The sequence below is a fragment of the Salvia hispanica genome, chromosome 3, assembly GCF_023119035.1.
Source record: "Salvia hispanica cultivar TCC Black 2014 chromosome 3, UniMelb_Shisp_WGS_1.0, whole genome shotgun sequence".
NCBI lineage: Eukaryota > Viridiplantae > Streptophyta > Magnoliopsida > Lamiales > Lamiaceae > Salvia > Salvia hispanica.
The window spans coordinates 33,059,101-33,072,065 of NC_062967.1; the positions used below are offsets into that span (position 1 = coordinate 33,059,101).

At 32.9% G+C, this 12,965-nt stretch overlaps 1 protein-coding gene across 2 annotated transcripts; it reads left to right on the forward strand.

Annotated features, from left to right (window-relative positions):
- The first annotated feature begins 64 nt into the window (after positions 1-64).
- On the forward strand, positions 65-1,924 carry LOC125211298 (small ubiquitin-related modifier 2-like). 2 transcript variants are annotated; one of them, XM_048111029.1, is made up of 4 exons: positions 65-119; positions 679-756; positions 1,433-1,582; positions 1,689-1,924. In XM_048111029.1, exons 2-4 carry the CDS (start codon positions 679-681, stop codon positions 1,752-1,754), a joined length of 294 nt encoding a protein of 97 aa, XP_047966986.1. In that variant the 5' UTR covers positions 65-119; the 3' UTR covers positions 1,755-1,924. The 2 variants fall into 2 exon arrangements, with proteins under 2 accessions (XP_047966986.1, XP_047966987.1); XM_048111030.1 differs by lacking the exon at positions 65-119 and having other exon boundaries at positions 623-756.
- The last annotated feature ends 11,041 nt before the right edge of the window (positions 1,925-12,965 follow it).

Here is a 12,965-nt window from a genome sequence, read left to right on the forward strand (position 1 = left end):
TTGATGCAGTCACACACAAAATTATAAAGTGGAGTATATCGCCAAATAAATTCTCCGCCTAAAGCAAAGAAGTAAAGCACATAAATCACAGAGAAGAAAAAAGAAGAGGAGAGTGAAACATGTCGACTCAAGTGGGCATCCGCCCTTTAAACACGCCTTTCGGAAAGATCCCCAAACCGGACCATTTTTGCACAGCCATTGGCCGTGAATTCAGGAGGGGCCTAATCCGTTGATCCGTTGAAAAGGGGCGGGGAAGAGAACATTTGGGTGGGCCCGATCGGCCATACCAAAATAAGGCAAAAAAAAGCCTTGGCAACGCTTCAAGAAGATGGTGGGGGCGACTTTTTTCCGGGAGTAACCGGCCCCGCCACGCGGGGGGCATCCCAGCGGCTGGGGCCCATGCCGCCGAGCATCCCCCAAAACCGGTCCTCCGCCAACCGGAACCGGCCACCGGCCGGGGAGCGGGAAAGGTCCTTTTGACGCCCCCGAGAAATTCTTTAGCACTCGGCCGGCCCATTGGAATCATCAAATGTCGGGCGACCCCCATATGCCAACCCCGGAGGACCGGATTGGGGCATAGTCCGGGGCCCGGGCTCCTGGGCCGGAACCGGGTAACGCGCGGGGAAAAGAATAAAGCACATAAATCACAGAGAAGAAAAAAGAAGAGGAGAGTGAAACATGTCGACTCAAGAGGACGACAAGAAGCCCGGTAGTGGTGATCAATCCGGCCACATCAATCTCAAAGTCAAGGGCCAGGTTTATCTCTTCCATCTGATTTCGATTATATCTCTCTATTTGGTGTGGATTTTTATGATTTTGATTTGGTTTATTTGTCTAGGTTTTAACTCCACTCCACTCCACTCCACTTTTTTTTTTTTTTTTTTTTTGATACTTGAGGTTTCGGTGTTTAGATTATGTTTTACCTTTTGGTTGTGATTTTGAACACATTTATAACTACGATTAGGGGTGATGAGGGCGAATTTTGGTTGTAAAAGTCTATGTTTTTGTTCTTGTGTATTTCTGGCTCAGATTTGTATAATACTACTAATGTATATGCCTGCCATATGTTGTCTTCCTGAATGGATTTGTAACTTGCAAGTGTAGAAGGGAACTGTTTTTGATTGCATATATCAAACAAAGGCTAACTTGAGAAGATAAATAGTTATGTGATTTTGAAATCAGATTGATTCTTGCAACTGTAAGCTATTTTTGAGATTATGTTTTTGTGAGTTTGAAATTTTGTTAACTTGAGAAGATAAGTAGTTATATGTAGGTGTTGTTTTGTTCTGTTGTTGTGGTAGTGAGGTCATTACTGAAATTAATAATCTTTGTGAGTTTGAAATTTTGTGTTACAGTGTTAGTTGTTTTCTCCTTTTCCTGGTTCGATACATGTTGTTGTCACTCAATTTAAGCATTTTTGATCCTTGGCTAGGATGGAAATGAGGTCTTTTTTAGAATCAAAAGAAGCACCCAGCTAAAGAAACTTATGAATGCTTATTGTGATCGTCAATCCGTCGAGTTCAGCTCCATTGCCTTCCTGTTTGATGGACGTCGCCTCAGGGTAGAGCAGACTCCTGATGAGGTCTTTGTTTCTTGACTCAATTCTCCTTTTGATTTTTTCTTTCTGATTTTTCCTTAAGCTTTCATGTTGTTTGTGGGGTCTGATTTGAGTCATTGTGTCTGTGCAGTTGGAGATGGAGGATGGTGATGAGATTGATGCCATGCTACACCAGACTGGGGGTGCATTTGCTTAGATATATATGTTGCTTGGATATGTCATATGAAACAACTTGAATTTTAAATCACTTGAGGCTTTATTTGGAAGTACCTATGTTTACTTTTCCTGTTAGTTATTCAGTATGACTTGCTAGATTGAGTTTGATTTAGTGAAATATGTTATCTCTGCCTTCTTTTTCCCTTTTAATCTCTGCTCATGATCATGGAATTTAGCTTCTATCTTCATACTGTTTTAGAGGTAGTTATTGTTGTGAGCACTAGTACTAGAATTATGGGGTTGATATTTTGTTATTTGTGAGTCTGGATTCCTTTGTTAGTTAGATATTCATTACTCAAATAGGAGTACTGTAGATATGACATTCATATAGCAATATTGGCATTTTACATATAGCAGAAGACTGCTACTGCAAAATAACACCTCATTTCGAAGCAATGTCGATGAGGTTTATTTGATGAAGCTAGGTTACATCATTGATTCGTAGTTTTGATTGTTGTAAACATGGTTTTTAATCAGTTTGTGCTAAAAGCATCGTCTCGATTTTGATAATTGCTGGAGTTAGCTAAGTAAAGCCCATAATTCATGAATAAAGGGTGAATGATAATGCTCCCTTTTAGTAGGGAGTTGATAAGTTTTGAAAAGTAGTTTTATGAAAGTGCAGTAACTTCTGCTCATTGAGAATTGAGGTTGAGCTGCAGTAGTCTGCATTCACTTGTCTTGAAACAGTTTTAGTGTACGAAATCTATGTGATATTGTTGGGTAGTGTATGAACCTGAGAAAATGATCAGTTGGCATATGAATCAGTTCACAGTTGAATTGATATATTCATTTTTATTTTTAAATTTAAATTATTCACAAAGTTGTTATTTTGTGTATAAAAATCATATTGAACTTATATTTGGAGTTGGGCCTGTGAAGTATTTGAAGACTATACTTAAAAAGTTGATTAATGGTTTCATTTTATAGTTGTACAATATATGATATTTTATTTTTATTTTCTAATGTGGAATGCAAGTCTTTGTTTTATAGAAATAGTCTAAAATTTCTTGTCTTATTTTTTTGGACGTGGAATGCAAGTCTTTCGTTATGTATGTATCTATTAACTTTGACTAATTTATATACAATAGACTCATAATTTTCCATACTACGCATAAACATTAAAATATTAATATTTTGCAAGTTTTACATTTCTAATTTTTGTCAACATAATTATTCATTATGCATTTCTGAAAGTAAGATAATAGCTTTTCATGTTTCAAAAGATTATGGATATCATAATTTGAAAACTTGAAAATGATGGTTCTGAATTCTGATTATCTTTGTGGAGTATTATTTGTGATGGAAATATTAGTAAAAATTTGCATATAGCTGTTGTATGATAGTGCTATTGTTTGGTGGAGTAGTTAATTATTATGGCTTTGTTTGCTAAATTAAGCTTTGCGAGTTTATTATCTATATGGGTCGTGCTAGGTCCTAGGCCCAAAAGGGCTGTCGCTGATATTCAGGTTTTGCTGGGTTACTTTAACCTACCTAATTGGTGAATTAATTTAAACATCTATAAATATATAAAATGGGAGTTTTAGAGATATTTACTATTATAAATATTATAATAAAATAAAATAAAATAAAGACTTCATAATTATAAATTATACTTAGTAATTATATGTAACTTTTATGTAGTTGGTTTAGTGGAGCACATGGAATCTTCCTATAAATATTTCCTACGTTCACGTTGGGTAAAAGGGAAGAAGAAAAGCTCTGAAACTAAAGAAGTCGAAGAAGATAGAGAGACTCTAGAGGCGTGGAGGAAGAAGAGACTCAAAGGCGAACTTATTATTCGTTCTATGAGTTAAAGGTGGCTAAAATTCAAGGGCATGGACCGAATAAGTTGGCCTTGATATTTAGCTAATGTAATTGGTAAAATTGTAGTAGTACTAATTAATTTGTAAAAATGAGTTTTACATTTTATTATTTTACATGTACTTAATTTCAAGGTTTAACAACGGCCTTAGTATAAATGAATCAAATCTCAGTTAATAATAGTAGTATTATACAATTATGCATCATTATTGTCAATATACTCATATTGTTGCATGATCGAGTCTATTCCATTGTATCAAAAGTTATAAATATTAGATAATAATGTTGTGTAGTAGTAATATTTAATGGACAATAATAATGATGATAATTAATTTTTTTACTTCAATCAAATATGTAATATAAATTTAACCCATATTATTTTATAAATTTCAATATTTAAATCATTTATGAATTTTTAATTACAATTAAGGTAGTGAAAAAGTTTTATTTATTTTTGTGATAATTATGAGAAGTAGAAATGAAACTGTTTTTGTAAATAAATTGATGAGAGGTGGAAGTAAAAAGTTTTTTTGAAGATAAATTGATCGCCTATTAAAAGTTTTGAAGTTAAATAGTGGTACTCCACTACTAATCAAACGTTTAGTAATAATTTTGGGAAGTAGAAATGAGGAGTGAGATCCCCTGCTTGTTTAAAAACACAGCACCAAATGCTGTGCTATGAAACACACAAATTTAGGAATAAAACGGTATCTTCTCTCCACTTTCTCAATCTTTTAATATTTTATTCTTATTTTTATATTTTTAAATTACGAAGACAATGCATGAGTTGAAAGTATTACCATGAGTAGTGAATAAATTTAGCTAAAAAAATGTAAGTGTAGTATCTTAATTTTTTTTTGTTTCGTTCAGTTACTGAATGATTTGTCACTGAAAATATTAATTGTAGGTATCCTTTTTAAAATAAAATATTTAAAAATAATAACGAATACCGTTTAAAATTGGATTCCTCAATTAAATATTAATCAAATTATCAACTACTATAAAATAAGTAATTAACGATGAAAGGAAATATGAAGGATAGAAAATGACATGCTACGCATTTTATGTGGACAACTTATGTGAGAACCATGTCCGTTCAACACATTTTTAGTGTTGTTCGTTTTGCTTTATAGTTTGATTTAATACATTTTTAAAAATGTTATTGGCATTTTTAATTTGGTTAATTATAGTTATTATTTTTAAAAATTTTATTTCAAAAAGGATATCTACCATTAATATTTTCTGATTTAACAAATACTTCAGTAAACGAACGAAAGAAAAAAAATTAAGATACTACACTTATATATTTTTTTAGCTAAATTTATTCACTACTCATGGTAATACTTTCAACTCATGCATTGTCTTCATAATTTAAAAATAGAAAAATAAGAATAAAATATTGAAAGATTGAGAAAGTGGGGAGAAGCTGCCGTTTTATTCTTAAATTTGTGCATTTCACAGCGCAGCATTTGGTGCTGTGTTTTTAAACACAGTAGGGGATCTCACCTCTAGAAATGAAAAGGTTTTGGAGGTGAAAAAGTTATTTGGGTTCGCATAATAATGGAGAGAAGTGAAAAGGTTTTAGAAGAGGTGATGAAATGAAAAGATTTGCAAAAAGATCTTAATATTTTTTGTAATATTAAATTTGATCTTTTAAAGTTACATTTTGGGATATTTACTTTTTTTAGAAATAAAATATTATATACCTATTACTATATGTGCTTTTTGCAAGTAGTTTTATTAGGTTACATATTAGAGATGTTTTTATTATATACTTTCTCTGTCCTAAAAATCTGAATTTTTGAAGCGACATAAGTTTTAATACAAAATTGATAAAGTAAAAAAGGAGAAAGAGAAAATATTTCACACACATTTAATCAAAATAAAATGATATATAGATAGTATATTTTTTATTTCACACACATTTTCAAATAGAACCACTAGAAAAAAGTTGATCAGTTATAATTTTTTTATTGCTTACACTAAAATCTTGATATAATTTTGCTATCTTTTGTCAAATGTATTATTGTATATATTTATTATTAATACATTTATAATTTTAGATTCGTATATTAGTATAATGTTTCGTACTATTTTTTATAAATATTTCATAATTTGATATAACTATAATGAGCCGTGCAATAGCACGGGAGTAATACTAGTTAATTCAAATTTTAACCCTGTTAACAACATTAAATTATGTCTATATCCTCAAAAAAAAATTATATATCATTTTTTCATGTAAATAGTGATTTTTTTGTTAAGTTAATCTGCTAATCACAATTTATACACAAATACAACTTAATATATCAAACATGAGGTTGAGGAAAAATTCATATTAGGGGTATTTACAATTCATATTTATTTTATTTCATATTTAATTTTTCAGTCCGTTTGGAGGAAAAATTTGAAGGTGGAAATAAAGATATTTACGGGTCATGTTCTAGTTCGAATCAGAATTGGAAGCAGTATATAGTCTCTTATTTTAAAGAGTCTATAAAAATTTGGAAATAGTTAAAAAATATTTCGAATGATATTAACTCATAATTGACGGGCTTCAAATGATATTCACGGACCTAAAATAATACTTTGACAAAGTTCGTTGACCAAAAAAGACGTTCCCTCTATTTTAAAAATTAAAATCAGAACCAAGTTGTTAGTATATTTACTAAAAAGCATGTTTTATGGGAGTATTTTATAACCTTAAATTGTCAAAAATTACATGAGAGAATAAATAACTTTGTCACATGATTTGTCTTTTATTTTAGACAAATTCGCGACAAATTCAAATCAAGGATTTGTCACCCGATTTGTCATGTAATTTGAATTTGAATCATTTAATTTGTCGCTATCACCTCCACCCAAATCAAGGATATAATAAGGAAAGAATCACAATGACAAATCAAGGACATAATCCGATTTTGGGCTGCTATAGTTTTTGATCAATTTTTCTAATAATTTATAGTTTATAATTCATCATACTACTAGCTAATGTTAGGCCACATTGAGAATCGCTTGGTCACACCCCATTTCATGTGGTATATATGATCTGTTATACTGAATTAGATTATGCTTTTGCATTGCATTATGATCTTATGTGGTATTTTATTTGACTAACTTAGTTTGATCATCCAATTGTCATTTCTGTTAGCTGTATGGTACTATACTACTGCAAAATATTTGCATCATCACACTCATGAAAATCATTTTGAGGTTGCATTTGGAACTCAAGTGCATGGACAGATATCCATCTCTAAATCAGCCAAAAATTAGTTCAAGTTCTTTTGAGAATTATTTAAATTATGCAAACAAGAAGTCCTAGATAGCGGCGCTCATACATACAAATCCCACATCGATTCCACATCCTTTACCTTTTAACCATGATTTTGAGTTAAGTTAGAGCTCCGTAGTTGATATAGAATCTATCAATTTGGTCTGACCACCTGGAGATAGCCTGCGGAAAGGGATTACGGAAAGGGCAACAAATGGATAGTACGTGGGCCTGGCTTGGGGCGTGTGCTGTCCGTGAACATCCGGTTCGAAAGAGAGATGGATCCATACGAATCCCACATAAGATTCTTTTTCAGATACACACATCAAATTATTGCTGTTCGTATCCTAAATAATATAATAAAGTGCAAAAATGCAAATATTCTGTATAAAATTGACTCTACGTGTCTAACTATTCTCAACTATTACAAAGATCTAACACCCATTATTTGGCTAGTTCGTTTGGTTGGCATGAAACTGTGGGGGTAAAGACATATCATTATGTAATACTACTAAATAAAATGGTATAAGCGAATATTTTTTCAAGAAAAGAATAGTTTGCTATATAGCAATCCTTGTGCAATTTGTAAATTGACTTGAATTTCATAAGAAAATTGCTGCAACTAATTTATTTGGAGAATAGATAGTAATTTTGTAGCTGTAAAGGATGGTATGTGGGCAGGAGATATTTTGTGAGAGGCATCAAATAAAATTGGTGGAAAAGTAGAAAGTATTTTTGATAAGCTGAAAAAAGACGTAAGTAAATTACAGCAGTGTTGAGAGTGACAGTAAAGGTGAAAGGTAGAACAAGATTTGACAATGATATTGTAATTGGCATTAATATTTTGAATACATTTTGTAGAGTCGTCGAAATCCCTATAAATGGTTGAGCAATGAAAGTGGACCGAATTTCTAGTGTGTCGCTTCCATCACGGACTCCTCCTCCTTTCACTCTAATTAAATTAATATTACTATTGCAAACAATTTTATGTTACGTTATCCTAACAAACAATCTACCATTTGATAAGCACAATATAGTATCGTTAAGATTTAAGAAGAGCTACTCGGAGTTTTGCCCAATCATTGACTCCCTAATACGCATACGTCCCCGACATTCCTACCCACGCCTTGGACGCATCACACATGGTCGAGGGACCGAGCGATTGTACACTTCTGACGCGACCGTCGTTAGCACGCTCATTAATATTTATGGTATGAACTAAAAATCGAATTCACTCCCTAAAAAAGTTAAAAACTAATTTAAGAAATATTTAATTAAATTGCAAACTATTGACTTTATATCGAAATTATAATTTTCATGTGATTTTGTGTCCCCATTTATAATTGAGAGAGGGAGATCCAAGTGGAAGTGGTGCCATAAATTTGGCATATATGAATGCCTTTTCTGTCCGCCGACCTTATCGTCGATTGCCCAATCGTATTCAAATGCTCCATGATGCTGTCCCTATTTCGCCTTGTTAAATTGTTTCAATGTTAGTTTGTTATAGCTTCAAAACTGATGGTCTGTCTCATAATTTTAAAAATAGTGAAAAGAATTACATAATGTAGATCTGTTTTCAATTATTTTACAATAATGTCCATATATGACTCTATTGGTATACTAGTTACAGTTAGTGATTTTGGTATTTTTGAGCATTGGCTAACCAACAATTCGATTAGGTTAGGAACCGAACAAACAAATTCGGAATTCCCAACCCTATGGTCTATGGATGATGTTCTCAATCAAAATTACGCTAGCACTAATGTTTACGTATGAATTCAGGGCTTTACATCAGAAAGTACAATTCTTGCCTAAAATTTAATTGATGAGAAATTCAAATTTCATGATTTTTCACCCGATTTCCAAAGTTACGGGACAGACATGCATGGTTCGACTGATAATTCATACATTTTTAAATGATTACTATTGATAATTGTAGAGTACTATTGATTATTTTGGGTTCACTTTGTAATTTTGATTTTATGTAGAGTACTTTCATGCATGTTTAATTGATACATATAATGCCGTTGAAGTGTTTCATTTGTTACTGGCGAATTCTTGTTACCATTAATACACAAATTTTGGACTCTTCTGTTGTTGTTTTGATTATAAACCAATTACCATGAAGCAAAACAGAGGATGCATGAAAAAGAGAGAGAATGGGGCTAGAATGGATATCTATTTGAGTGTCTTTTTCGGATAGGAAAAAGTTGGATGTCCATATATATTTTGAAAAGTGAGAAACAACAATAGTATTTGATGGGAAAAAGTAATACTTATCCTATTATCACTATCTGTAATGAAAGGGTTCAAATTAAAAATAAAATAAAAAAATACTACTCCTAATTTATTTTTGTCAGTGAATTTGATTCAGAGAAATTAAAGCTTAATAACTGGAATCAAGGGTGATATTAGCTTCTACGGTGCTCCACCTCCGACCTAACCCTTCTCGTTTCTGATAATTGTCTTTTTTTTTTTTTCGATCGGGAAATAGTATTTCAACGACAAATCGAAGATTATTAATATGTTGATTTATTTTTTCTCATTTTGGGACAATGTTAGTGCAATTGTTTTATTAATTTACAAAATATTAGGAATTACAGATTGGATTGGTACATAGCTTTGTAGATTAATCAGAATTCATTTTTGTTTTCATTTACAACAATTGTGGTAATACTTTCTGACATATTATGAATTGTTTTCTATTGTAGATTATTGTAGTGGTGAAGTTTGCAAGCGTTTTCCATTTTCTCAAATTTGTTTTATGTGTGAAGTTTTGAGAGGTTATAAATATATTGTGAATTGGTTAGAAGAGTATGATTTCACGTTAGCTAATTGTCTTTGATGAAGTAATATATAGGATTTAGGTGGACTGTCTAAGATAAAATTAGTGTCTAATTATTCGACTCAAAACTTATGTTGTTACCTATGGTGGTACGGTTTACCTCAATTTGATTACTATTATAGTTACCTTATACTCATTTTGTTACAAACTATTTGTACCATATTTTATTTTGGATCGTTCTAAATTATTTTTACTAATTACTCCTATTTTTAGTAAAAACTTTATTTACATTCCTATTTTACTTTTTTATTTCTTTCATACTTTATTCTCTTTCCATTTGACTATATTAAACATTAATTCTTAAATCTCGTGCTCCAAAAATACACCTTAATTAGTTTAGGACGGAACTGCTAAATTACATGAGGAATACTGACTGAACCACATGCATCTCGATGGTATATAGCGTGAGCGTGAAATTTCGACCCCACGAGTGCCATTTTTCGAATGCGTTAGTACTTAAGGCCACAATATTGTCGGACCTAGGTCTTACTAGGACGCTATCTAGTTTAATTTCGCTAACACTTCTAATTTGTCAACTTTACGCATAAACAATATCTAACACGATGATATTTTTAATATGTAATATTCACAAGTTAGCAATTGATCACGTGTCCCTATCAGAGCTTCCAGTATATATATGAGAGATGATGAAATAGGACCCTCCACAATCCACTCCTTTCTCCAAACTCTACACTCCTTTAATTTGTCCCAACACAATGACATCTACACACAAATCCCAAATGTTAAAGCTTTTCCTCATTGCTTCTGTCCTCATCGTAACACCCCTCCTATCCCCACCTCTCAGGTCTAAATATCTCTACTTGATCGCCAACATCCTCGTCCTCGCAGTCGGAGCCGAAGCCGGCCTCATTTCCTTCTTCTTCACCTCACCCGAAAACAACAAGCAATCTTCTTCTCCCCTAAAACCTCATGACATCATCTTGTCTCAACATGATGAACAAATAATAGTTTCCGACCAATGCGGTAATCATGGGATTGTGATGTCGGAAAACAATGTTAGCGAAGAGGCAGAGGAGAGGCCGAGCATCTTCTTCATCGAAGATCAAGACGAGGAGGAGGAGGAGGAGGAGGAGGAGGAGGAGCAAGAGGAAGAGAGCGGTGATGGGGAGTTGTTTCACAAGGCGGAGACGTTTATTGGGGATTTTTATAAGCAGTTGAAGATGCAAAGGGAAGAGTCTTGGAAGAAACTCCATGATATCTATCAAAAGGCCTTTTGATGGCTTGAAAGTCTATTTAGATTTTGTAATATGCATGTAATAACCATCTTTGTGTAGTATAGACTAATCTCTTTATTACTTTGATGGGTTGGGATTTTGGGGTATTCTTGATAACTCCTATCGTTGAAGCTAATTTTGCTTGATTTATATGTCATTGAAAATATGGTAAAGAAATCTTAATAATGAAGATAAAAATACTAGCTAAATTATTTGTTTTTATCAATAATGAAAAGTAAAGGTCTCCGAAATGCATATCGAGGATTGATGATTATCAAACTATGTTACTCTCTTGTATCAAATTAGTTAGTAAACTTCAAATTATTTCAAAATGAGTACTAATTGTATGATTTCAAGTTAATTTAATTTAATATTTTTAATTAATTGAATCCAAATAGCAATTAAAATGCAAATAACCTTTTTATTTGAGTTAACTTAATTAATATAATTTGGGCCCAAAACTCATCAAGGGGTCCATTGGAGAAGGCCTACTAAGCCATCAAGGGTTTTTTGGCCCATTAAATATGGGCCTTATTATGTCCGAAAAATAAGCCCATATTTTGTACTACTTCCTAATTACTTCGCGGTTATCAACTCTTCAAGTTACTATTGTTTTCCAGGGATGAAATTACTAGATTTATCACTGTAATTCTTTTAATTCTCATCAATTAAATTCATAAATAATAGTACTAAATTCATATATGAAATAATATTCCTTTTTGCCATTTTTTCATTTTGGATAAATTGACCTCGTGCACCATACGAATGCATGCGCGATCTCTACCCAATTTGCATATTTTGTTTGCAGAAACTAACAGTCCATATATTTTGTGTATCACAATATATTTAATATCCGCATAGATTTTATTTATAATAATGCTGTTTATGTTTTATCTTACCATTATCAATAATATAGATTAATTTTACTTCATACATAAATGCTGCTTTTTATATGATCCATTTTCTAAATATATAACGTAACATATATTAATATCTAAAATATACTCCATGAAACATGAATTAAAAAGCTATATATAAACCATTTGTAGACGTTATATATACCATATCACACTATTACGGTACCCTTACTTTTGTTTATAATTGAATTTATTTATTTTTATCGCTATAATTTGATATAGTTAGTTCCACCTATACTCCAATGAGAAGAGTTAATTGACCCGAGCCGAAAAGCCACCTATAATTTGATATAGTTAGTTCCACCTATAAATTCAATTATAACTTAACTAATGGTGGAACTAACATATATCTCGGCATCAAATCAATAAGTCAGAGCTGGCTTTTGGCTCGGGTTAATTAACTCTTTCTTTATCTACAGCAAATAGGCAAAGAGCTGATGAAAGAGCACCGTCTTCTCTTATTCCTGAAAAGATCTGCAGAGCAGTTATTACAAAAAGACTAGCATCTCTAACAGGAAAAGCAAGCAAAGGAATTGACTCACTGACTGGTTTACTTGATTGATTGCTTGCCCGGTTAATCTTTCATAGACAAGCACCTGGTGCTCCCTGAGCCCGAAGCTCCGCACTCCTGACTACTCTCGTTTATCATTATCTAGAGCTTCCCGGTCCAAGGTTGCTCTGCTCCCACCTATCGGTTCACTAGGGGTTTACAAGGACATGGGATTTATTTGTCCCAATCCTACCGCTCCGTGGGTCCACGTGGTTGATAGATTGCGCCTGCTTTATCATGGCCTAGATTGAGTGCTTTCACTCATTACCCATGCATATTACCAGAGGAGACGATAGTTCAACTTGGCATCGAGCTACGAGTCACTTCTTCCTCGACTATGGGTGGCGTGATGCTGCTGGGCATGGTCCTCTATATGGTGACTTCTCGTACCCTTTCCCGGCTATCGATTTCGATATGGAACTGCCTTGGTTCCGTCTATTGAGACGGAGGTTAAGCTTTGTTATGTTGTGTACAGGCGCTCTTTCTTTGTTAACCCGTCTGGTGCGCAGCTGTAGGTGGTCCCCGCGTGGGGAGCTCTTGGGCTTTGCTCGT